The sequence below is a fragment of the Trichophyton rubrum genome (genome assembly GCF_000151425.1).
Source record: "Trichophyton rubrum CBS 118892 genomic scaffold supercont2.1, whole genome shotgun sequence".
Lineage (NCBI taxonomy): Eukaryota > Fungi > Ascomycota > Eurotiomycetes > Onygenales > Arthrodermataceae > Trichophyton > Trichophyton rubrum.
The window spans coordinates 3,598,729-3,620,809 of record NW_003456428.1 but is presented as its reverse complement, the minus strand read 5'-3'; the positions used below and the strand labels follow the sequence as shown (position 1 = coordinate 3,620,809).

At 47.9% G+C, this 22,081-nt stretch overlaps 10 protein-coding genes and 1 non-coding gene across 13 annotated transcripts; 5 read left to right on the top strand and 6 right to left on the bottom strand.

The window, feature by feature from the left end:
* Positions 1-95: 95 nt before the first annotated feature.
* On the bottom strand, positions 96-1,981 carry TERG_01371 (uncharacterized protein). The gene has a single exon (XM_047747755.1). The coding sequence runs from the start codon at positions 1,498-1,500 to the stop codon at positions 418-420; it is 1,083 nt and encodes a 360-aa protein (XP_047603719.1). The 5' UTR covers positions 1,501-1,981; the 3' UTR covers positions 96-417.
* Positions 1,982-2,048: 67 nt separating this feature from the next.
* TERG_01370 (prohibitin-1) lies at positions 2,049-3,664 on the bottom strand. The gene is made up of 2 exons (XM_003239341.2): positions 3,276-3,664; positions 2,049-3,206 (listed from the first exon to the last, which is right to left on the bottom strand). The coding sequence occupies exons 1-2, from the start codon at positions 3,594-3,596 to the stop codon at positions 2,685-2,687; spliced, it is 843 nt and encodes a 280-aa protein (XP_003239389.1). The 5' UTR covers positions 3,597-3,664; the 3' UTR covers positions 2,049-2,684.
* A 137-nt stretch (positions 3,665-3,801) lies between these two features.
* Positions 3,802-4,966, top strand: TERG_01369 (uncharacterized protein). Its single transcript, XM_047747754.1, has 3 exons — positions 3,802-3,924; positions 4,052-4,401; positions 4,508-4,966. Exons 1-3 carry the CDS (start codon positions 3,918-3,920, stop codon positions 4,553-4,555), a joined length of 405 nt encoding a protein of 134 aa, XP_047603718.1. The 5' UTR covers positions 3,802-3,917; the 3' UTR covers positions 4,556-4,966.
* On the bottom strand, positions 4,775-4,848 carry TERG_10515. The gene has a single exon. It is a non-coding gene; the product is annotated as a tRNA-Val (tRNA).
* A 171-nt stretch (positions 4,967-5,137) lies between the features above and the next one.
* Positions 5,138-5,886, top strand: TERG_01368 (ribosome biogenesis protein Nhp2; the record flags this gene model as incomplete). Its single annotated transcript, XM_003239339.1, has 2 exons — positions 5,138-5,417; positions 5,498-5,886. 2 exons carry the CDS (start codon positions 5,138-5,140, stop codon positions 5,884-5,886), a joined length of 669 nt encoding a protein of 222 aa, XP_003239387.1.
* A 448-nt stretch (positions 5,887-6,334) lies between these two features.
* Positions 6,335-7,045, bottom strand: TERG_01367 (uncharacterized protein; the record flags this gene model as incomplete). Its single annotated transcript, XM_003239338.1, has 1 exon — positions 6,335-7,045. The coding sequence occupies one exon, from the start codon at positions 7,043-7,045 to the stop codon at positions 6,335-6,337; it is 711 nt and encodes a 236-aa protein (XP_003239386.1).
* A 333-nt stretch (positions 7,046-7,378) lies between these two features.
* TERG_01366 (uncharacterized protein) lies at positions 7,379-8,383 on the bottom strand (the record flags this gene model as incomplete). Its single annotated transcript, XM_003239337.2, has 1 exon — positions 7,379-8,383. One exon carries the CDS (start codon positions 8,381-8,383, stop codon positions 7,379-7,381), a length of 1,005 nt encoding a protein of 334 aa, XP_003239385.2.
* A 582-nt stretch (positions 8,384-8,965) lies between these two features.
* TERG_01365 (uncharacterized protein) lies at positions 8,966-10,815 on the top strand (the record flags this gene model as incomplete). Its single annotated transcript, XM_047747753.1, has 10 exons — positions 8,966-9,033; positions 9,117-9,142; positions 9,215-9,224; positions 9,293-9,561; positions 9,618-9,711; positions 9,777-9,808; positions 9,871-10,082; positions 10,163-10,368; positions 10,429-10,611; positions 10,677-10,815. 10 exons carry the CDS (start codon positions 8,966-8,968, stop codon positions 10,813-10,815), a joined length of 1,239 nt encoding a protein of 412 aa, XP_047603717.1.
* Positions 10,816-10,957: 142 nt separating this feature from the next.
* Positions 10,958-11,467, bottom strand: TERG_01364 (uncharacterized protein; the record flags this gene model as incomplete). Of its 2 annotated transcripts, none has more annotated exons than XM_003239335.2 (2): positions 10,958-11,022; positions 11,095-11,467. In XM_003239335.2, 2 exons carry the CDS (start codon positions 11,465-11,467, stop codon positions 10,958-10,960), a joined length of 438 nt encoding a protein of 145 aa, XP_003239383.1. The 2 variants fall into 2 exon arrangements, with proteins under 2 accessions (XP_003239383.1, XP_047605401.1); XM_047749280.1 differs by having other exon boundaries at positions 11,011-11,022; positions 11,105-11,467.
* Positions 11,468-12,653: 1,186 nt separating this feature from the next.
* TERG_01363 (uncharacterized protein) lies at positions 12,654-16,932 on the top strand (the record flags this gene model as incomplete). Its single annotated transcript, XM_047747752.1, has 4 exons — positions 12,654-12,959; positions 13,075-13,592; positions 13,680-15,187; positions 15,333-16,932. 3 exons carry the CDS (start codon positions 12,654-12,656, stop codon positions 14,347-14,349), a joined length of 1,494 nt encoding a protein of 497 aa, XP_047603716.1. The 3' UTR covers positions 14,350-15,187; positions 15,333-16,932.
* Positions 16,933-17,393: 461 nt separating this feature from the next.
* Positions 17,394-20,519, top strand: TERG_01360 (uncharacterized protein; the record flags this gene model as incomplete). 2 transcript variants are annotated; one of them, XM_003239331.2, is made up of 5 exons in its annotated part: positions 17,394-18,018; positions 18,103-18,419; positions 18,493-18,773; positions 18,846-19,203; positions 19,290-20,519. In XM_003239331.2, exons 1-5 carry the CDS (start codon positions 17,508-17,510, stop codon positions 20,517-20,519), a joined length of 2,697 nt encoding a protein of 898 aa, XP_003239379.1. In that variant the 5' UTR covers positions 17,394-17,507. The 2 variants fall into 2 exon arrangements, with proteins under 2 accessions (XP_003239379.1, XP_047605400.1); XM_047749279.1 differs by having other exon boundaries at positions 17,394-18,773.
* Between the last annotated feature and the right edge of the window lie 1,562 nt (positions 20,520-22,081).

Sequence of the window (22,081 nt, the reverse complement as noted above, 5' to 3'; positions counted from 1 at the left end):
GCTAGGAGTTTCACTCGCTAGATGCCGTTTCCTTTGCTTTATGGGATGGATAAGCCTTTTCTGACGGTGATTGTATGCATGCAATTTTTTTTACTTTATTTTACTTTTCGTATTTTTCGTCTTTTTGCTGTGTAAGCGCCAGGTTTCCTGCGCCGGAACTTCTACAAACAGCCTACAAAGCTAACATTGATAACTAGGTACAACATCACCAAGTGGAATACTGCTGGAGTACATCAACAGCTGGATAAACAACCCATAGTTAGATATAATGACCCCATATTCCTATATCCAGAGCCTAAACAAAGTCTAAACGAGTCGCCATGAAGTCACTTTATATGCCGGTTACCAAGTCAACACCTCAAATGCCATGTCAAATACTACAATCACATCCTCACCTAGGCCTGCAATTCCCTTAGATTAGTTCGAGAGTTTCTTAGGCTTTGATCTTCTGCTCTCGACCTCAATCCACTCCGTGTCGCACTCCGCTTCGTCCAAAAACTCCCAGTCGGTCAAGGCAACGGATTCCAAGGAGCTGCTCTTTGAGATGCCCGCCACTGTATAAAATTCCTGCTCAGCTTTCTCCTTGATGGTGCACTTTGGGAAACTGCCTAACCCAGTATTGCGCTCCTTTTCCTCCTCGTTAGTACTAGAGGGTTCCTTACTTGAGGTCGGGTCGTAGTTGAGCATGGCAAGGGATATGGTTCGAGGAGTTTTTGATTCAATAACCGACATGAATTCGGGTTTGGGATATATCACGCGGCGGATCAAGAGCCCCCTAGAGCGGGATTCATTAGCATAGTGCCGCATTTTTGACAACAAATCTGCAAGCTGCACGAGATCAAGCCGGTTTTTATCTTCCCACTGATGCACAAGTGAGGTGGTATCTTGGACCTTAGCATTATTGTACGCTCCACCTGTCTCTACAGTCATGATCTTCGAGACTTGTCGAATCCACATCCAACCGATATCTCCCTCCGAAGGTGAATTGCGGGGAGCGCCTTTTTCATTGCCCTTAAAGTCGAAGATTGCTTCCTGCGGTATAGTCCTCCCACAGCGATGAGCTACCGGGAACCCTTTGGCTGAAGTACCAAATCTAGGGGCGTCCGAACCGTTATCTTTCTCGACGACGGGTCCTTCACCTTCTTTACCCTCCGCTCCCTCTCCAGCTGATCCGGGAAGATAGCCATGGGTGGAACACCTGATAAGAATCCGATGCCCCCCAAAGACATACGAGAGCACTCTCTGATGGGATATTGAGTCCTTGACGCAGTCTTCCCACGTGAGAGCGCCATCTACCAGAGGTTGGTAGCTGTATGGGTAGCGTTCTGATTCCTCGCTGGCAATAAACACGGTCCTATTGACTAGTTCAACTTTCAAGTTATGGTCGTTGGCCTCAAATTGTATGAAGGCGAGCATGGATTCTATGGCAGCCGCGTCAATCACAAAATCAAACTTGCTCAGGTCAAAGGTCGGATCCATAAGCTTAGCGGCATAGATCATAGGTTCCAGCGGGTGTCCATGCCATCCACCTTTGCCGTCATTTTGATACACTACCCTGTAGGCATCTTCGGGACTTCTACCTGGCAGCCATTTGTAGGTAGTCTCAACGTCACTTTGGGATATTCCTTCGGTTTCAGCACTATGGCATATACTGTGTGATGGATGCCAAACAGGAGGAGCTCCTATTCATGGCTTACGTTAGTGATCGAGTATTATTGTTGGAGTAGTAAGACCAAATCAAGATCGGTATCTCCTTACCTGGAATTAGCATGGTCACCCTATCCTTGCGTACCCAGTTGTATGAGGCCACGCATTTAACCTCTGAGATTTTCGCAGGGCCCAGGGTTTTGATATTGTGTTTCCAACCCAGTGTATGTTGATAAAGCTTACACATGCCCAGGTCTGTAGAAAGCTTAGGGCCCCCATAGACCTCGTCTTTTATCCTTAACCTTTCAAACATATTTTCCAAAAGAGGATCGGGCTCCATTTTGACCGGCCCGCCGAACTGTCTTATTAGTAGGAATTTCTAAAATATTGGCCCTTGTTTGTCAGTGATAAAGAGTCAAGGGATAGGGGATATGCTGGGGTAGACGACCCAAAGATAGAGATCTATATGGAATATTGTACGTAGAGCAAAGCAGTATCATATTTGCTCGAAGGGAATTTTTATTCCTTGGGAAAAGCTTGGGTTTTATAGGCAGAGGAAAAGTTAGAAGGTTCCGGTCTCTGAAGTGTCATCTTTGGAACTCTGAATATCATCATAGGCTGAGCAGGTGCTGGTTTGCACTGTTTGCGGGTATTTAGGATTTGGAAGGACCAGTGACATAAAGAGTGACAGAAGCATCTACCGGGAAAATTTTATGATACTTTAAGGTGGCTGTTAACATATGTGAAGTCTTTAAGGAGACAGAAAGAAACATACCTCTTCTTCCATGGTAAAAGATAAGGGCATGGTTTGTAGGATGTTTGATGGTATAGCTGCAATGTCAGTAAAAATAATAACAGAAGAAGCATGGAGAACATCCAAAAACAAGCAAAACGAGGAAGACTTCGATGAGAAGAGACCATATAATTAAACAAACTAGAAGAGTAGCTTTAATACATCGCTTGGGGAAGGGGGGGAGAATCAGATACTTGTTATACAGTCATAACAAACACACCAACACCTAGCAAGCTTCTCTGCTTTATGACCTCAAACCAAGGAGAAGACCGGTGCCTTTTCCGCCTTCCTTCCCACCTTCGCCGCCGGGAATATATGTGACATTGGGGTTTGAAGCAAGCGTCTGCGCAATATCTCTGCTGGCTTCGATTCTTCGGATTTGGATCAGACCGTCACCGGCTTTAGCAACGGCCTTGCTGATGATATCGGCACTCTCTGCCTCTCCCTCGGCACGTATAACGTTGGCTTGTCTCTCCTGCTCAGCTCGCTCGACGATGAAGCGGGCTCTTTCGGCATCTTGCTGTGCAATCTGCTTCTGCTCAACGGCCTTGGTAAATTCACGGCCAAAAGTCATATGGGTGATGGAGACGTCCTCCAGGGCAATGTTGAACTCCTTGGCACGTCGAAGAAGGTCGGTACGAATGCGGTTTGACACAGCTTCTCGCTGTGTGATCAGCTCTGCGGCATCGAATTGTGCGACGATGGACTTAAGAACTTCGTTTCCGATGGATGGAAGAACCCTCTCATCGTAGTCTTGTCCAAGTTGCTATAGCAGTTCAATATTAGCAATTCTGCCGTCGCCTATATGAGTATATGTAGCGGATATTCCACTCACCTGATAGATAGCAGGTAGCTTTTGAACCTCAGGCCTATGGAGCACTCTGAGTGTCAGGCTGACCATCTGCAAATCCTTACTTCCGGTCGTTGTAGAGATGTTCCTGGGCTTCGTCCTGACATCGTAGATAATGCTCTTCTGTAGCCATGGAATAAGGAAATGTGTTCCCTCGTTGACAACCTTTTCCTTCACACCAGTGAGTCTGTCAAAGATAACTGCGCGGTATCCTCCCTTCACATCGTACATTGAGGCTTGGACAAAGGAGACGCCGACGGCAGCCGGTATGGCATATTTGTAGAGAGCCGACAGAGAGTTCGCCATGGTGAATATATTCAGCTCTAACCGGGCGTTTAAGGCTGGTGTCTGTATCTCGTTCACAATGGGTCGGCAACTGTCTCTTCGCGCAGAGCTTTGGAGGTTTTCGATTTGATATCCTCACCATGCCCGAAACGGCCTAGCGCCGACGCAGAACATGTCCAACTTCTTCGCCAACACCGGAAGCACAACTTCGCTCTGGCTTCATCCTATCGACCAGATCTGCCAATTGACGACCGCAGCGGCCAGGGTTTCTGAGCTTTTACCTTCCCTTCCTATCGTTCAATTCCTTTGTCGACATCATGGGTGGCCATCTCGACCCAAAGCATGGAGTGTAAGTGCATTGCACCACCCAGTTTCCGAGACCATCGGCATCATCAGGACTCACCCATCGCTTTCAAGGCGGTTTAGGATATGGTCAAGAACGCATAATGGACAGATATGCTGACAACTGAGTATAGGTTCCTCGGTGGATGGGGTAACTTCGGTATGTTCTGCTTCCCTCCACGTTCCGTACATCAGCCGTATCCCGCTTTCACAAGCCCCGGGACGGCGCCATGCGATTTCACACGATACCGGCCTATTGCGCTATCCGATACCCAGGCAACTAACTAGTTTGTCGAACATCAGGTGTTCCTACCCCAATGAAGGGCATCACTACCTACTCTCTTTCTCAGAACCGTCAGCGGCCCGCCGCTGGTATGCTCTACAATGCCTTCTTCAACACCTACAGACGAGCCAAGGCACAGGTCCTCTACGTTCTGCCCCCATTCATTGCTGCCTACGCTCTCATGGACTGGGCCACCAAGAAGTATGTCTAGTCTTATTCATTTTTTTCTTTCTTTCCTCTTTTTTACACCACTGAATGTACTATGGGTATTTGTGTATCAAGTGAGCGATGCTAATGATAAATACAGGAACGAGTATCTCATGTCCAAGCCTGGTCGTCTTGCCCACGGTGGTGATGATGAGTAAATTTACGAAGAGTACCAATTAGAGGAAGACTCAAAATTACGGATTGGTGATTGCGCTGTATAGTACTTAGAAAGCAATTGATATCTTTATACACTTGGTCCTTATTTCTCTTCTATTCAGTAGCCTCTCATGTTCCCTTATAATGAAACATCGGTCAACTTGACATAGAAAAGTCAATGAAGAAAAGAGGGAAAAAAAAAGAAACAGAATGACCAAACTGAGGCTCGATCTCAGGACCTTGTCGGTGTTAACGACACGTGATAACCAACTACACCATTCGGCCGTTTCGTTGTTGAAGGCAAAGGCCCTGAACCGCCTTTTTGGGCCGCAAATACGGGGATTTCCGCTTCTGGCTTAGCGTAGACAGTTTTTGAGTTTTCGAGACAAGCAGCTTTTTTTTTTTTTTTTTTTTTTTTTTTTTTTTTTTTGGAGATCGTAAAAATATAGAAAATTAAAGACAGTGCTTTTCACTATTATCAGAGTGCCATCTACAAGACCCCTTGACACGATACGGATACATTGTTTAGCGGAGTTTGGACGGGAAGAGGCGTGCTAGGCTCATATCTCACACAATGGCCAAGGACCGAAGCGATAAGGAGAAGAAAGAGAAGAAGGAGAAGAAGCGATCGGAGACCGATGGTGTGCACAAAAAGTCCAAGAAGGAGAAGAAGAATGTTGACCTTCTCGAGAAAGCTGTGGAGCAAGAATTGGCCTCCAGGACGCCAGATAACGATGCTGTCATAGTCAATGGCGATGGCAGCGAAGAGCGCCCTCTTGGAGCTTTGGTGCCTTTCGCAAACCCGCTTGCAGAGGATAAGGTCGCGAAGAAGGTGTTGAAGAGCGTAAAGAAGGGTGAGTCCTCCTGTTGCGCCATTATTGCTTCTGTCCATGTAGAATCATATGTCGCTGACCACTATTTTGTGAAATTTCAGCTGCTGGAAGCAAGGCCCTAAAACGAGGAGTAAAGGAAGTTGTGAAGGCCGTCAGAAAATCTCCCACCCCTTCAGCGAATGCAGCAATCACCACACCATCTGCCATTGTTGTCCTAGCTGCCGATATATCCCCAATGGATGTAATATCCCACATTCCAGTTCTTTGCGAAGACCATGGAATCCCTTACATTTACGTCTCCTCCAGAGCCGAGCTTGGAAACGCCGGTGCTACGAAACGGCCAACCAGTGTCGTGATGGTCCTTCCAAAGGGAGTAAAGAACAAGAAAAAGGACGAGAAAGAATCTGATGACAAGAAAGAGGACTACTCAGCAGTATACGATGAGCTAGTCAAAGTTGTGCAGAAGGAGACCAAGAAGGTCAAGATATAGGGAGTTATATATACAACTCCCTATCTTCTCCCTTTACCTCTCTAATGGCCTGATCCACCTACCATTCATTACCCGTTTTTCCTCGGCCGAACGTGTTAGATACATCCCTCTTCGTTCCGTGCTCGTCATTTCATCTCCATGGCAATCTTCTGCATCCTGGCAATAAATTTTGGACTTGTGTTCAAATCTGAGGGGGAAATGGGCTTGTTTTTGTTTGGCTTCCCTCGGATTGGTTCTTACTACAACTTCCCTTGACTCTTCCGTACTCTTTACTTATATGTTCCATGGCGTCTATGTGTGTTTTATGGTGTACCATGAGGATGGAATCAAAATCTTTTATTCACTTTACTGACATTATGTTCCCTATTATACCAATATTCATATTTTGTGACAGTAGAGCTGTGTTGCTAACGTTACAGGGGCGAGAAAGACACTGTTAAATAACATCTTATGCGTCTTCTTCAGATCCAAGCACGTTATATGATGCTCCGGTCTTCCTTTCGCTTCCTCCCATGAGATCCGGCCCTCCTTTAGATATTGGCCCTGGAGCATTCTGTGCGCTCATGGTGCCAATCTCCTTTTCCGCCTGCAGACCTGGATCCTTCTTAGACCCAATATCAGCATTGAAGCTCGCATTCCGCGCCGGGTCATCTCCAAACCCGCCTTCTTTCAGGTTATTGCCTTTCGGTTTTGAAGCCTGCGCCCTACCAAGCACTGGATCGATGTAATGAGGAGCAGTATTCAACGATGAACCTGAACTATCTCCTTGTCCTGAGCTAGTAGCGCCTGAAGAAGCTCCTGATATCTCATTACTTCCCTGGCCCTGATTCTGCCTCTCTCGCTGCTGCTGTTCGTCTCCAAGTGATTTTGTTTGCCCCTGACTTCGAGCCTGGGTCTGAGAGCGTGTCTGCGGTTGTCCTTCTCCCCATTCTGCTTCAGCTAGGCGAGCCTCCGCATCTGGAGCTGCTTGAAGCTTCGATGCACCGGAAGTGTCTGTATTTGCAAGCGTGGAATGGCTACCCTGTACCCCCAGAGGCTGGCTGTTCTTATTCTCTCCAAACTTTCCCTGTTCTCGTACTGACTCGGCGGCGAGTGAGTCGGAGGCAACTGGGCCAGCAGATTCGTTTTTCACGCCACCGTTGCGGAATGGATTGGACATGGCGATTTTTGGATGTGTACTATTTATATTAGAATATTGTAGGGTAAAATGATTGTATGTTGGGTAGTAGGTGAATACCCAAATGCTATAAATACCATCTCTATCTACGGAGTACTATAATGTGTGGTGGATGCAAGAGCTGACATCATCATGACGTTGATAGAAAATTTTGTGTCCTCGAGGGACAAGTATAATTCCTTGTTTGCCATTCAACCTGGGGCATACAGCAGAAGTTCATGTACTCAATGCCAGCTGATTACCGCGTCCAAATTAACGTACACAGAACGGATTGTAGTGACGTAACTAACTAAACACTGGCAAGCGATACGAAGATCACAGCGACGCTCCCTGCCACGAAGCCCACCTGGAAGCATAGGCGGCCTCGGCCCTAATCCTGTTGAGTACTGGATCAAACTCCCTCATGCATTCTATAGCCTCTTTTAACGACGGGTCTTCCCTTTTCTCGCGCTGAGAGGCCAATTCTTTAATAGCGGCTCTGGTTGTATTATGCTGAACGGCGTAAGTAGCGCCTTCGCCACGTTTCACAATGAACAGTAACTCGCCAATTTCCTTTTTTAGGGCCAGATCCTGCAGATTTGTTGATGAAACCAGCTCTCGCGTAGATGGGTCTAGTACGGACTTTGGTATCCAAGGCTGTGTTGTGCAGTAGAGAGACACGGATGCGTTGGAGTCAGTGCCATCGCGCCTCTCAATCAAAGATTGCCAAGTAACTGTTGGCCGTTGTGTTTCCATTGCATCTGGAGCTGCCATGGCGACGACTTCTTTAAACGCATCCACATTTAACGATGGGACAATAATTCGTAATTCTTTCCAACCGTTACCAAACTTCACGAACCCGTCAACAAGGTCATAACACGACTTCGTTCCATAGACAGTAAGTGTATCCAGCCGAAGACCGGGTATCAGGTTAAACCTATATGCAATCGAAGATTCCGGTATTTCGGACAGAAGCCAGATGAAAGAGACCAATCTAAGCTCCACATGACGGATCCTCGAACGAAGCTGCAGAGATAATCGATTGAAGTGACAGACCGGATAATCAGGATGATCAGTAGAGATTGTAACGTTCCCAAGGAACAAACTACCCGCTTCACGAGATATTTGGCGGCAGGTACGAAGGATCGCTAGCGGGTCGTATTTCGGCCCGTATACTCGTGTAAAGTACAATGGAGCTGGGCGAGGATCTCCGAGATAAATTGTGACTGACATGAAGTAGAACAGGTAGATTTTCAGGCGAAGCTCAAGCGGGAGAGCCAACAACATGCTGACGTGTTTCCTCACATGGGTAAATACGACTGGTTGTTGAAGCAACCACATGGCTGCGGGCTGCTATGATAGCAGCAGAATAGCTTTTCTGGGGAATATTCGAAGTCCGGTCAGGATTTGGATATTTGGGAGGACTGGCAGGTTCCAAATGTGCAGTTTTCAGTTATGTATATAAGGTAGGAAGACGTGAGTGAGTCATAGGGCGGCAGTCCCTTATGGTTCACTGTTTGCGTCGCATGGCCTAGTAACCAGACACGCTTTTTATGACTGTGAATAACCAAGCTAGCATGCTGCCCATATCAAGATAAAGGGTATTCATTCAAGCATAGTGAATGTAAGTCCATCGGACTTCTATATATGGGTATGATCTAGCAATAGTTTATGGTAAACCATAATATCAATACACTTTGTTGACAAGTCATAAGTCAATCTTGATAACAACATAGTCATTATCTGTAGTGCAAGCCATAGTACTAGGCGTGGGTGTTGATGTTTGTAGATGTTGTTGTTGAGCCGAAGTTGATGTCAAAAGAAACTACGAGTGCCAAGACTTTCGAGACTTTTTGTGCCGCAAAAGCATTCAAACCACCAACGTCAAGCAAAAAGTCACCACAAAACGCGCAAGCAACTGTCATGCCTCGCGATCCGCTAATTGGGCTTGTTGGAAAGCCATCTTCTGGAAAATCAACGACATTAAACAGGTATCAATCCCTCCGGAGAAGAATGGGACCCGCGAAAAGTTGTACTATTGAGATAAGAAATGTCTAACATGCTAGCGGGGCAGCTTAACAGATGCCTCATCCAAAGTTGGTATGTTCTCGAAGTCGCAAGAAGTGCGGTCGTGATGGTTTATAAACTGATAGAGCCATACGCTGGCACCAGGGAATTTTCCGTATGTTTATTCCGTCCTCTATCGTTCATTTCACTGGGGGCTAACCAGTGTATTCTGCGGCGCTTTAGATTCACGACGATTGACCCGCAGCGCGCTATTGGATATCTACAGGTAGACTGCGCTTGCAGCCGATATAATCTACAGGACCGATGCAAGCCCAATTATGGCGGATGCCACGAGGGCCGTAGATCAGTGCCAATTGAACTTCTAGATGTTGCCGGTCTTGTGCCGGGAGCCCACGAAGGAAAAGGCCTTGGAAATAAGTTCTTGGATGACCTGCGGCACGCAGACGCATTGATACATGTCGTTGATGTCAGTGGGACAACTGATGCTGAAGGTAGGCGTTTGGTACTCTGGGACAATTAATGAGTAGAAAACTAAAGTCGGGGATAGGAAAGGTCACCAGGGGGTACGACCCGTCCCAGGATATTGTTTGGTTAAAATCCGAAATCGTTAGATGGATAGAAGGAAATCTAATGGATAAATGGTATTTCTCAGTCCTCGTTGATCTATACACGCGGGTGGAATGCTTACTCGCTCTTCGCTCTATAGGGGTTCAATCAAGAGAAAACATATTGCAACAAGTACGTGTGGGAATTTGTGATACCCCTTCTACCTAGCCTGCTATATCCTGACATAGTGATAGAGTCCACTGCTGTCGAGACTTTGCAAACACAATTTTCGGGGTATGGAAGTACATCGAAGATTGTTGCAAGATGCCTTGACCGAATAAATTTGAAAGAGCCGCTGGAAGAGTGGTCAAACGAGACTATCTCGAAAGTTGTTGTTGCTTTTATTGACGAAAAATTTCCGACTGTTATCGCACTTAATAAAATCGATCACCCGGATTCAGATAAGGCACGTCCGCTCTCCCCCCCGGCCCCTTCTCCGTACTGAGGGTATCATCAAGTGTTCCATTACTGACATTTGAATTCCAGAATATTAGCAAGATCGCCAAACAGGAAGATCCTAAATCAATTGTCCTCTGCTCTGCCATCTCCGAAGTATTCCTAAGGAAGTTGACAAAACAAGGGTATATTAAATATATAGAAGGGAGCGAATTTGTGGACACACGGGAAGACCTGATAGCAATGGGTGACCCTGACGGCGGAGGCCTGAAGGAAATGGACGAAAAGCTAAAGAAGTAAGTAATGCCCCCAGTATGCCCAACATTTTTTCACCGGTTCTCACCGATTCCTTGCAGTCGTGTTGAGAATTTGAAAGATCTCGTTCTCTATCGATTTGGGTCTACTGGAGTCGTACAGGTGCTATCGCGCGCTGCTGAACTACTAGGGCTGGTCCCAGTTTTCCCGGTACGAAATGTTCACACGTTTGCATCTGGTGCGACAGGAAATGCGGTATTCAGAGACTGTGTTCTAGTCAACAAGTATGCCTATCAAATCCGCTATTTTAAAATTTTCAAAGCTAATTTTGCCTTGGTATTAGGAATAGTACAGTGGGGGATGTAGCCAGGAAGGTCATGGGAGATGTCCCTATTGCCTTTGTAGAAGGCGCGGAGGGGACGAGGATCTCCGAAGACGAAATTGTTTCAATCGGAAGACATGACGTGAGTACCCCTGATTCATATTGAAACTAACGGAACCAACACTGACTGCTGCCACCAGATACTGAGCTTCAAAGTTGGTAGATGATCTGCAAGGCGTTCAATCAAGTGCTCGGAAATTAGTTCTGTTGGGCACAATTTTGCCGCCATGTAATATGATGTTTAACATCTAGACCGGGAATATCTCCAGATCCTCTAATTCCTGCTCCCGGTGGACCATACTTATGCACCCTTCTGCGCCACTCACGAATGCAAATATCAGCCACCCACCCTCAGTGAATATTGAAACAGGAATTGGCATCCTACTAGTACTGACCTCGCCCCGTTCGTCCGTCATTCCAATTACCGGTTTCGGTGCCTTGGGAAATTCCTCCTCTGTTTTGCTTGTTGACTTCTGCTGGTCCTTCTCTGTCGTGGATTGGCTTTTCGACAAGTCATGTAAGCCTTTCTTTTCCTCTTTCTCCTTAAGGCCCGACCTGGTGGCTTCAGTTTGCGGATCCGTGGTGTCCCCTTTCTTCACGCGGTTCACACTTTGGTCCTCGGTGCCAGAGCCACGCCAACTACTCAGGTGGGCGGTGGGGAAATTGGGGCAAAACCATTCTCTGGGTGCAGGGCGAAGCCGTACGGTAGTCCGAGATTGTATCGCAGGAAGCGACGATAATATCCTTTTGAACGACATTATGATATCGAGTTAACCAATATCACGGCAAGCGAAGCAAAACGATTGAATGATTGGGAGAAGCCGCAGCAACAAAGCGCAAGTTTTGTAGTACATAGCCAGAATTGGCCATGACATCATCTGCAGTCTCGGCGTCGGAAAAAATTGACAAGATAAGGCTGCTGGAAATCTCCGAGTTTCTACCGTCGTCCAACGGGAGCAGTAGGATTTTCAAGTGGTTATCTTGATTTACCGTGTAATGAATGGTTCTTGTTCATTCTGGGCTGGCCAACCATTTCCTGCCTGGGGACCTTGCTATGGTGGCGATATCACTGTACTTACACTTTTTCTTGAACGGAGTCCTCCGTACTAAAATAACTGTCATTTCAACAACTCAGCCTAGCAGGCGTACCCAAGTTGCTGTGACCAGCTGTACTTATGACACACTGTACGGTTTCGTCTCGCTGCCAAATCAACCAGTACTGGAGGGTGAGAGCTTCTTGGTATACTCCTAGTTGCAGCTCAGGGCAACATTGGAATCCCACTCAAAACTGTAACTAACTCGACGCGGTAATCTCGACGCCCTGGGATAGCACTGTCTGCTATAGCCAGATGCTCTCTCCACCCTTAGGGAGAGCATCTTATAGACCAGGAAGCGGTCGATGGTCGTGTGGATGCGCAGTAGTTAGTATGTTTTTTTTAGTCTGCACGTCTTAAAGGCTGCTTCGATCGTGCCTTGCCCCTGACTAAGCAGCGACTTCCTTGCTATCAGGTCGCTCCACCCATAAAATAACATCCCTACGTCATATCAGACTTATTTACACGACGTGCTATCGTTGTTGATGTTTACATTTTGCTCACGATTGCACTACCCGCTGGATAGTTAAGGAGTGATCTACTGATCGGCTGCTGCGTGGGTTTTTACATTGCTAGTCAACAGTTAGTTAACCGCCTTGCGATTATCCGACCAGAGCTTGATCATCCCCCCTACTTTCTCCTAACTAGTTGACTAGTTGAGCCAGCGCCTTACTGTGTTCTCAAGCGTTCCGAGGGGTTGGGAAAAAAAGAGCCACCAGGGAAAGGAGATATAGTCTGTAAGAGCCTTGACTGCATGTACATACGCACTGAACTAATAATAATAATAATAATAACAAGGTATAGACTTCTTAAAGCAGAAACCCATTGCAAGAAAGCAAGAATCCAAATAATGAAGAGACAGTATCTCCCTGTGGATGCGCTCCAGGCATGGGCAAGACTCAACAGCGTCACTTTTCATGGTGTTGAGATTAAGCAGCCTCCTTATGACGGTGAAGATATCGACAAGGGCTCGGCTGTTCTTGCAATTGGCTCTCCTAATAGTCAGGAACCTATTTTGGACGAGCCAGGCCTCGAGCCAGAGATACTCATGAAAGTCCCACCCGATCTAATCCTCTCCCAGGAAAGAGTGGAAACTCATGCAAAGTCTGACAAGCACCTAAAGGATGTCTTGGACGCAGTCGGTGATTTTGGGAAGGTTAGTGCCCTTGCGCTTCCGGTTGTCCTTGTTTCAATAAGCTAGATTTGCATAGCTATATACATCAAATGCATGCATGGATTAATTAGGACAGGTAGGCTAATATTTCTTATAGGGATCTAGAGGTGCGATAATGATATTCTTGTTGCTCCAAATCACGCATTCAAGTGTAGGAAAGGGGGAACAAGTGGGTATTTCATCCCCATGGACAGAGTACATCAAGTTTTTCCCAGCGGTCTATGAGCTGCCTACGTTCTATACGCTGGAGGAACGCGAGCTACTACGGGGGACCTCCCTGGAGCCTGCCCTAGATACAAAGATACAGTCTCTCGCCCGGGAATTCGACCATTTACGAGATAGCACGTTTAACATCCCGTGGTGTCAGAAGGAGTGGTGGCATCCTGAGACGGGACAGCTCGAGTTTGACGACTGGAAAGTAGTTGACGCAATGTATAGATCTCGTGCTATGGAGTTGCCAGGAACCGGTAATGCAATGGTACCTTGCATTGATATGGCAAACCACGTGGCTGGGAATAAGACCGCAGCTCTGTACGAGACAGACCTCGATGGCAATGCCGTGTTACAGCTGCGGTGGGGTCAACGACTTAAGGAGGGAGAAGAGGTTACAATCACGTAGGTTTTGGATCCTGAAGCCAAAGAATACTTGAGAGGATCGCCACAGGGGGGGGGGGGGGGGAGAAGTAACTGACCGTTGAACAGGTATGGGGACCGCAAGGGAGCATCAGAAATGATATTCTCCTATGGGTTCTTGGACCAAGGTTTGAAGAGTGCTCAACAACTCCTTCTTGATCTCGATATCCCTGATGACGACCCACTTAAGCCACCAAAAAGGGCTGTATGCGAGGACGGCCCTGGGGTTCGTATTTTCGATGCGGGAGACGACCACGACCAAGAGACGGCTTGGCACAGCGATTTTGTCTGGTGGATTTGCGTCAACGAGGAGGATGGATTGGAATTCCGGGTGTTACAAACAAACGATGGGGGAAGAGACCTGCGGGTATTTTGGAAGAAAGAAGAAATAACCGGGGCTCGAAAACTCGGGCAATTTTTATCAGAGGATTCAAGATGGGATATTTTTCAGCTGCGAGCAGTGGTGATAATCCAGGAACGCGTTGCAAACCAACTTGCTCTGTTGCAAGCAGCTACAGAATATGTCAGGGGGCTAGCAGATAAGGTGGATGATGTGCTTATTCGAAGGTCCGTTTGGGATACGGCTATGAAGTTTCGGTCTCTCGAAGAGAACCTTCTCACGAAAAGCAATCGCGATCTAGATGAAAAGGTTGGTTCCAGTCCCCATTTTACATATTTTTTGGTATTTGACACGTGTGAAAATGCTAATTCGGCTGCCGGTTACTTTCGCAGAAGCTAGAGTTGCTTGAATCAAGAACGGTTCAGGCGTACCTTAATTCGCAGTGTTCTTCTGCTGACATTGATGAAGATTTCTCCTAAGGCAGCCAATTATCAGGCAGCCCTTGAGATCATCCATGCGAGATATTTCCTTACGGAGCATTTTAGCGTCCCGTTAATTGGGCGTTTTCGTTTTTCCAGGCGTAGCTTGGCGTGTTCGATGGGATATTCCAGAAAGCTAGTATTCGTCAATTAATAGCGAATAGGAAATAGTTTAGGGGGCTTTGTCTGGACGATACAGACAGATCTCACCGTTAGCCTAATTTGGTGCGAAATTCCTGTTCGTATGTAAAATGAGGGTGCAAGTTTAGCCTGTAGTACTCCACACTCACCAAAACGGAAAAAAACGACCTCTTAACTCAAAAGCGGGTGAATTTGAGCGGGTATTTATATCTGGGAAAACGAGAGGATATTCTTCAGTCCGTGCCCGTGGAGAAGCACGTTTCGCGTGATTCCTTAGATCTGCTTAACTAGCCTCTTTAGAAAGTGTTCCGTGAACGGCGCATTTTCCTTATAAGGGGTGGCGGGCTGTCGACGAGACATGAATCCATCCTGGCTGTTTGGCATAAGTGCTCCTCCATGCTTGTTGTTTAGGGATTCGCGGTCCTAATAGCTATTTTTTCGAGGCGTCTCCAGTGGCATCTTTGACCTTCCCCTGAAGGTGCGATGGCACTATGATCTGGTTGGCTCATAAGAAAAATCAAGAGTCCCCAACCTCTCCTGCGCTGCCCAATTATGGGGATAATGGACCGTTTCCGACACGGTTGAACTCAAAATCAGGCGAGCAAATATTAGTGTAGGTGAGATTCAGCCTTGAACAACACCAGCAAGGTCCTTTTAGACCCATGTTGGGGAGATGATCCATCAAATTCCAGGTTTCCCCAATCCTCTTTCTCTTTCTCTCTCTCATCTCATTCACTCTAACGCTCTGCATACTGTACTCAGTGAGGTTGTACAAGAGTACACCTGCTGCGTAACGCAGCAACTCGATGTCAAAGAGGGAGGCTCAGTTAAGCCGAGGGAAGGAGCCCAAACCTTGCGATGCCCGTGATAAATGCAAGGAAGTCTTGCGTCTAGAATGGCGCACGAACCGTGCAGATCGCTCTGCAACCGTTGTTTGTCTGGCGTCTGGCATAATTATAATGAGTTGGGAAGCCGATGCCGGTAACTCGGTGTCTTGGCTGGGAGTGAATCTGGATATCAAAAAAAGTCCCAGAGACAGAGCGTTGGATTCTGCTCAACAAGATCGTTGCTCCCTGCCTTAGCTCGGGCATAGCCTACTTTTCCGAGAAATATCTGTGGTACTCGTTATTTTATGGGGATTTGCCGCGGGAAAGCAAAAGAACGGTAGGAGCGCCACTGCGGATGATAGACAGGGCCCGTGGCTCGACTAAGGTAGCGCCGAAAAAGAACGGTTAAGCTCTCGTGTCGTTGGTAAAACAGGGGAAGGCCCAGTGTTCTAGGGAAGATTGAGACGATTCCGGCCTGGTTCGATATATGGAGACAGATAAAGTCTTTTTCTGCAAGTCGCAAAGGTTAAGGGAAAAGGGTTCCCAAAAAGGTTAAAAAATCAAGAAATGTGGACATCTTTGTTACTGGTTGAAAGTTGGAAGCTTGCTTTATGACGAAAGGTCATCGAGGGACTGTGCAGGCAGAATGAAGTTTCTCCATCAAACAGAGACGAGCTTAACGAGAGGGCTCTCCGCTCATGCATCGGAGCAGGGCAGGATCAGGCTAAGGCGTGGCTGATATTCGCATGATTCTTTTCTTTTTCTCTGACTCTCCCCTCTCCTCTTCAGGAACTTGGGAGTCCCTTTTCTTATGTTGCCATCCCCATTTCTTCATGGTCTTGTACGCTCGCTCCTCCACCATCATCGACCCACGACGAAAGTCCCTCCTCGTGGTTTCAAGAGAGACATGGCTCCAAGACGTGGCTCCAGGCCCGTGGCCATGCGACTTGAAGCCACTGTAACTGCAACGGTCGATGGTAGTACCAACAGCGTTTCAGTGAGCGTGACAGCTCTTGCATCTGATGGAGTGTAGGGAAGAACTCCAGGTCTGGTCAGGTCTTGTGCTGTGCTTGCAAGGGATGCTGCAAGGAAGGTCAGATCATCAGATCCAGAAAAGGACGGCAGAGGGCTGAGTTGCGGCCAGGCATCGTGACTTTCTCGTCTTCGGTCTGTTTTACTCCTCCCCTCGTTGTCGTTTTCTGTTAGCTTTGGGTCTTGCTTTTAGTCCCGAGTCCCTCCCGGTGGATATTCGATGTTGGAAGTTTCGACGTTGCCGAGCCGCGCAGAGACTCCGTTCGCCCGGGTCTTGGCAGATATGCTGCCCCCGAGGTCACTCGAGCCCTCACGGAGGAGATGATTATTTGGGAGGAGGAGGATGATGTCGATGTCGGTAGTAGCAGTGGTGGTGGCTGTGGGTGAGAAAATGGCAAGAAATTGAAGTTGAGTTAAGGTGTTCAAAAAGGGGGATGGCCAATTCGGGAAAAAAAGACAACAAGGAGTCAGTTGGAGCAAGGAAAGATACAAAATTAACTATAAAAATAAAAATAAATAGGAAAAATAAGAAATTAAGGAAATCGAAAAAGCAAATAAAAAGGAAGATTGAACTAGGTTCACCTAGAGAGAGCTCGGGTTTTTGTTAACCATGGATGACTGAGTATACTGGGGGGGGTGAGGAGACGATCTTCAATGCGTCTTAACTGGTCATCCTAACGCTTTTGCCAGACTTTGCAAGTGTTAAAAAAGATATATACTTATCTCTGGGGGCGGATCTGCTCCTGTCTAATTAGCCCTCTAGATTCTTTATATATGATTTTTGCATTTCCTTCAATCAAGAGAACTAGGAATAGTGGAAGCGTACCTACTTAAAAAACCCCTCACGATGGCTGACGAAAACTGGGCGAAGAAAACCCCGTTGACCCGGTACCCCCATCCCGCGACGACCTCTGCTGTGGACCAAAGGGGGCTGGACTCTTCTCCCTTAGTCTGCCTGCCTGTCCCTCGAGAAACAAAAAGATCGATCCTCCCCTAGTTCATCTTATTGATCTCGGAATCATACCGGTGGTCGAATTCCAACAACAATCGAAAGTGTGAAAGCAATAGGGTAGCTAGCATGCCAGGCATCTTACCCATGAAGGTCATCAAGGTCGGGAGTAATTCACAGAGCAGAGTTGCCCAGGCCTGTGACCGGTGTCGGAGCAAGAAGATACGATGTGATGGTATCCGGCCATCATGCTCGCAGTGCACAAACGTCGGCTTCGAATGCAAGACGAGTGATAAGCTTAGCAGAAGGGCGTTTCCCCGTGGATATACCGAGTCCCTGGAGGACAGAGTCCGGTCCCTGGAAGCTGAAGTACGGGAACTCAAGTCCCTGTTGGACGAGAAAGATGAGAGGATAGATGTCCTGACAAGGCTCCAATCGTTCTCTCTCTCGTCTCAAAAAGCAACTTCTTCCCCAGTGTCGAACATTTCAACCTCACCTGCCGGGTATTATCCACGGCCGCCTCAGGCATCACGCAATGAGGGCGAAGATCTCATATACGTTCAGCAGTCAGCACGCTCCATTTCAAAGCCGGCAGACGACACATCCTTCACTGGACATTCCAGCACACGGTCATTCATAGGTAAACCAAGCTCCCCCCCCCCCCTTTACCCTGCCTTTGTAAGGGGTATGTGTGCGTTATCCAACTGACATGTTTGGTCGATAGACTCGTTTTCTGTTCGACTTGAAAGGAGCGGCAAGTCACCAACCACTGCATTGGCAGACGCCCTGCTTTGTGCGCCATCGTTGAATGCAAGGCGGCACGAGGATATCACTCCATCCAACATTCTCCCCCGCCTGGTGTCGGATCGGCTATTGAACATTTTCTTCCAAGAATGGGCACCACTATACCCGATTGTTCATCGTCCGGAAATCCTAAAGCTATACAGTCGATATACGACCAACCCGGACTCCATTGAAGCAGACCACCATGCGTTTGCACAGTTGAACTTGATTTTCGGCATTGCTGCCATCTCATCCACGGTACACTTAAGCTTGGGTAACCCCCCTTATCGAATCGAACATGTTTGAGCTAACAGTTTGGCCTCCGTCACAGTCTCGTGTGCCACAAGATCCCCTTTTCTTCGAACGACATTGGATACCGAAGTTGAAGATGCTTGCGAATGACATTTCACTGACCACGTTGCAGTGCTATGTTCTTGCTCAAGTTTATTATTCCATCAAGGCGGATTATCGAAGCCTCCTGCACTACAGGGGCCTTGGTGTTTCGATCTGCCTTCAATTGGGCCTTCACCACAGCCAAGAGAGATTCTCCCTGAACCCGCTGGTAAGCGAAACGCGGAAGAGGGTATTCTGGTGTCAATATACTCTTGACCGGTAAGATCTCACCACTGCAAATGTCCTGCAATCTGAGCCAGGCACGTCGTTCTAACGATTCTGAACGTGTAGATTCGGAGCTGCCTTCACAGGGCTTCCAGTGTTATTAGCTGAATCGGACATCTCAACAGAGTATCCGGCAGACGTTGACGATGAAAATGTCACGGAAACGGGCTTCGTCCCAACCATTCCAGAGGAGTCGACAAGGATGTCATCCGCTCTGGCTCTGTTCTCTGCCTCACGTATCCTCCATCGAGTGTTGGAGGACCTCTATCCTTCTCCTGCAGGATATGAGATCTCCCTCTCCACGGTCCATTCACTGGCAGAAAATCTGGACGAGTGGTTGAAGAATCTCCCTGCCCACCTCCAGCTCACATTCCTCCTCGACAAGCCCAATGCCTCAGTTGCAAGCAGTCGATCAATATTGCTGGTAAGTTGGAATAGAGCGACCTTTCGTAGGCGCTAACTGGTTGTCACTGAAAGGGCGCGCAGAAGCTAACCAGCCTCCGGCACTAGTCAACTGTCTATTACTTCATTCGAACCCTGATCCGCCGGCCAGCGGTCTCATTCGGCTCGTCCGACAGCTCATCACCATCCATGCTGTCCCTTGTGGACTCAGCTAAACACATTATTCAACTCCTCCGGCTGCTCGAGGACCGGCGAATGAGCCTTTCGCTATGCATGAACAAACGCGAACTGATTCTGATTTCTGGTCTTGGCCTGCTCTGGCAGAACCTCCAGCTTGGCCGGGATAGCAAGTTGGTTAAAGATGCTCAGAAGAGCCTGACAGCTACCGTATCCTTACTGGAGAATGAGTCTATTGAGGCTGCACTGGAGTTTACGTCTTTGATAAATCTAGTGTCGGATTCTGACCGGCCAATGCCTGACCGGGCAGCCAGCGGCGGCGTTCAGGAGTTTGTGTCGAAGCTGAAAAGATCTCGCTTGTCATTCTCCTCTGAGCCTGGTGTCTCAACACCAATGAGGGATGACCTTCGCAAGGCAAACATGAGGCCATCTTCACCCAGGATGTCACGCAGCGTTCGGTCGTCGAGCTCTCATAGCAGCGGCTCCTATGACCAGCGAGACCAGATGCAACACCACCAGGTCCATCCGGGCATGCACTCTGGCCAGTCTAATCTTGGCTATGTTCCCCTTCAAGTTAAGAAGGATAATAAGAAACAGATGCAGCCGGGATACAACCCTCAGGTGGGGATGACCGAATGGGACCATGCCCTCAATGACATTGATGGCGGACATGGCAATATATTCCCTGGAATATACAGCGGCGGCGAGTGCGGACAGGCTCCGGGTGCATTCAATACCCTCCCCTCGAACTATCCACCATCTCAACAGTCGACACCAGCACTGGGCATGCCCGTCCTGCACTCATCTCCCGATAGTATGCAAGGATGGCCACAAGAATCATGGACTACGGCTCCCAGAACAGCTATACCACGCAGCCACCCACATACGAGCCACAATGGCGCCAATCCGGCGAATGGGGGCACTCCAGCGGAATCCCCATCAACATATAATGATGGCAGGGGCATGGACATGAGGGATCAGCACATGGCTCAGGGTCACTCGAACACTCATGAAGGGAATAATGGCCACATCCACACCTGTGCACCACCATTGAACCCGTTTGAAGCCATGGTTATGCCTCATAACCTTGATTCAATGCAGGGAACCACCAACTTCAATGTCTCCGTCACGAGTGGCTGGGGTCAGCATTCCGTGATGTAAACCAGTACTCTGTACTCTCCTCCAGCCATCCCACCGGCCTCTTCTTTTTTCGCGTTAGACTGGGGAAAGGAAAAAAAAAGAAAAAGAAATAAAAAAAAGAGATACAACGGCGCATCCTTATATAATAATCATACGCCCGGAGTATATATTTTTATATACGTTGGGCATCACCAATTTACTAGATTATTTTCTAGTTAATGGTTTCTGGTGCGGTTTGGGTCTTCGATAATTGGGTCTTTGGGGTGTTTTGTCTGAGTTAATTGTTGTGGTTTTGCTTGCTTTTGGCGTTATTCGTTTCGCGTGCTTTGTTTCTTTCTTCCCCTGCTATCTTCTGTAATAATAGCAAGCATAAATCTATAGTTGAGGTAGTTAGTTAACCGAGCGTAGTAACTTATTCCAGAGGCAGGCCAGGAATAACTACTGCGGAATGGCACAGAGTCACTGCTCTGCTTTCGTACAATTCGTCCTTTGATACAGTATTTCCTAAATCACGGAGTTATACCTAAGCCCGCATTTGAGTTGTACGTAAATGACTCGCGGTAAATCGTAATTCAGCCATTGGATACAGATACATGTGCATTGCATATTATGCACGGGAATTCCCTAACCAACATAAGCTGCTCCATGGACGGCGCCTTTGAAGTCCACCCGTTCAAAGATCTGTAAGTACGGAGTCACCAACGCCAGAGACCGTGTTAAAGAGATGAAGAGCATCATCAGCCCACATTTAGCCAATGAATCTCCAGTCTCTTTGCACCTGGGAATTCCGGTTGGTCGGAGCAAGGTGGAAAGATGGGTCAGGGATAGAGGAGCCCCCTGTTCTTCATGTGGGACTGGGGGCGCTATAACGGTGCGTACATGACTAGCCGGAGCATGTATGACGTCGCTGGCCGCTGGCACCCTAGCTCATCGACACTACCCGTATAAAAGAAATATGCTCCGTTGCAAGGAGAGGCCATGTTGGAGGTTGAGTGAAGAAGACAAGAGAACGCAAGCAGAGGAAAGGAAAGGATGAGGGCTCGGCGAAGGCTCGATGTGATTGACTGCGGTTTCAGCTCCGAGTTGGGACGAACAAGCTGCATGTCAAGTGCATAACAGCTAGCATACTAATGAGGAATATGCTATTGGCAATGTCAGATATCCCACTCGTGCACACGAAACTGGTTGTCCCCAGCGGTGGTCTTCTGGCGGACTAGCAGCCGCCACTCAAAACGTCTCGCAGCCTCCAAACAGCTCCCTTTCTCTCTGTGTATCTGTCTTTGTCTCTGACTCTTCGACGGCCCCTGACGGCATTCCCTTATTTGACCATCCCGGCCGATAGTTAGGCTCATCATCGTGGTCGGTTATAGAACTTACACGCTGGACGGCCCTTTGTAAGCTGCCCGGGCCGGCCGCCCGTCGAACCTGGGCTTTGATTCCCGTCTCACAGAGCCTGCTGCTTGCCCTCCCCTTGCCGCCTTCATCTTTCGCCATCTGCTCATTTGTATTCTTCGTTCTCCGTTTTTTTCCCTTCGCCGTCGCCGTCGCCGCCGCCGTCGTTGCTGAATGGATATGTTCAAACC

Coding starts and splice junctions, on each gene's coding strand:
- TERG_01371 (XM_047747755.1), bottom strand. CDS start 1,500: ATGATCTATGCCGCTAAGCTTATGGATCCGACCTTTGACCTGAGCAAG.
- TERG_01370 (XM_003239341.2), bottom strand. CDS start 3,596: ATGGCGAACTCTCTGTCGGCTCTCTACAAATATGCCATACCGGCTGCC. Junction 3,207..3,275: donor AGCTACCTGCTATCTATCAG/GTGAGTGGAATA, acceptor GAACTGCTATAG/CAACTTGGACAAGACTACGA.
- TERG_01369 (XM_047747754.1), top strand. Junction 4,402..4,507: donor ATGGACTGGGCCACCAAGAA/GTATGTCTAGTC, acceptor TGATAAATACAG/GAACGAGTATCTCATGTCCA.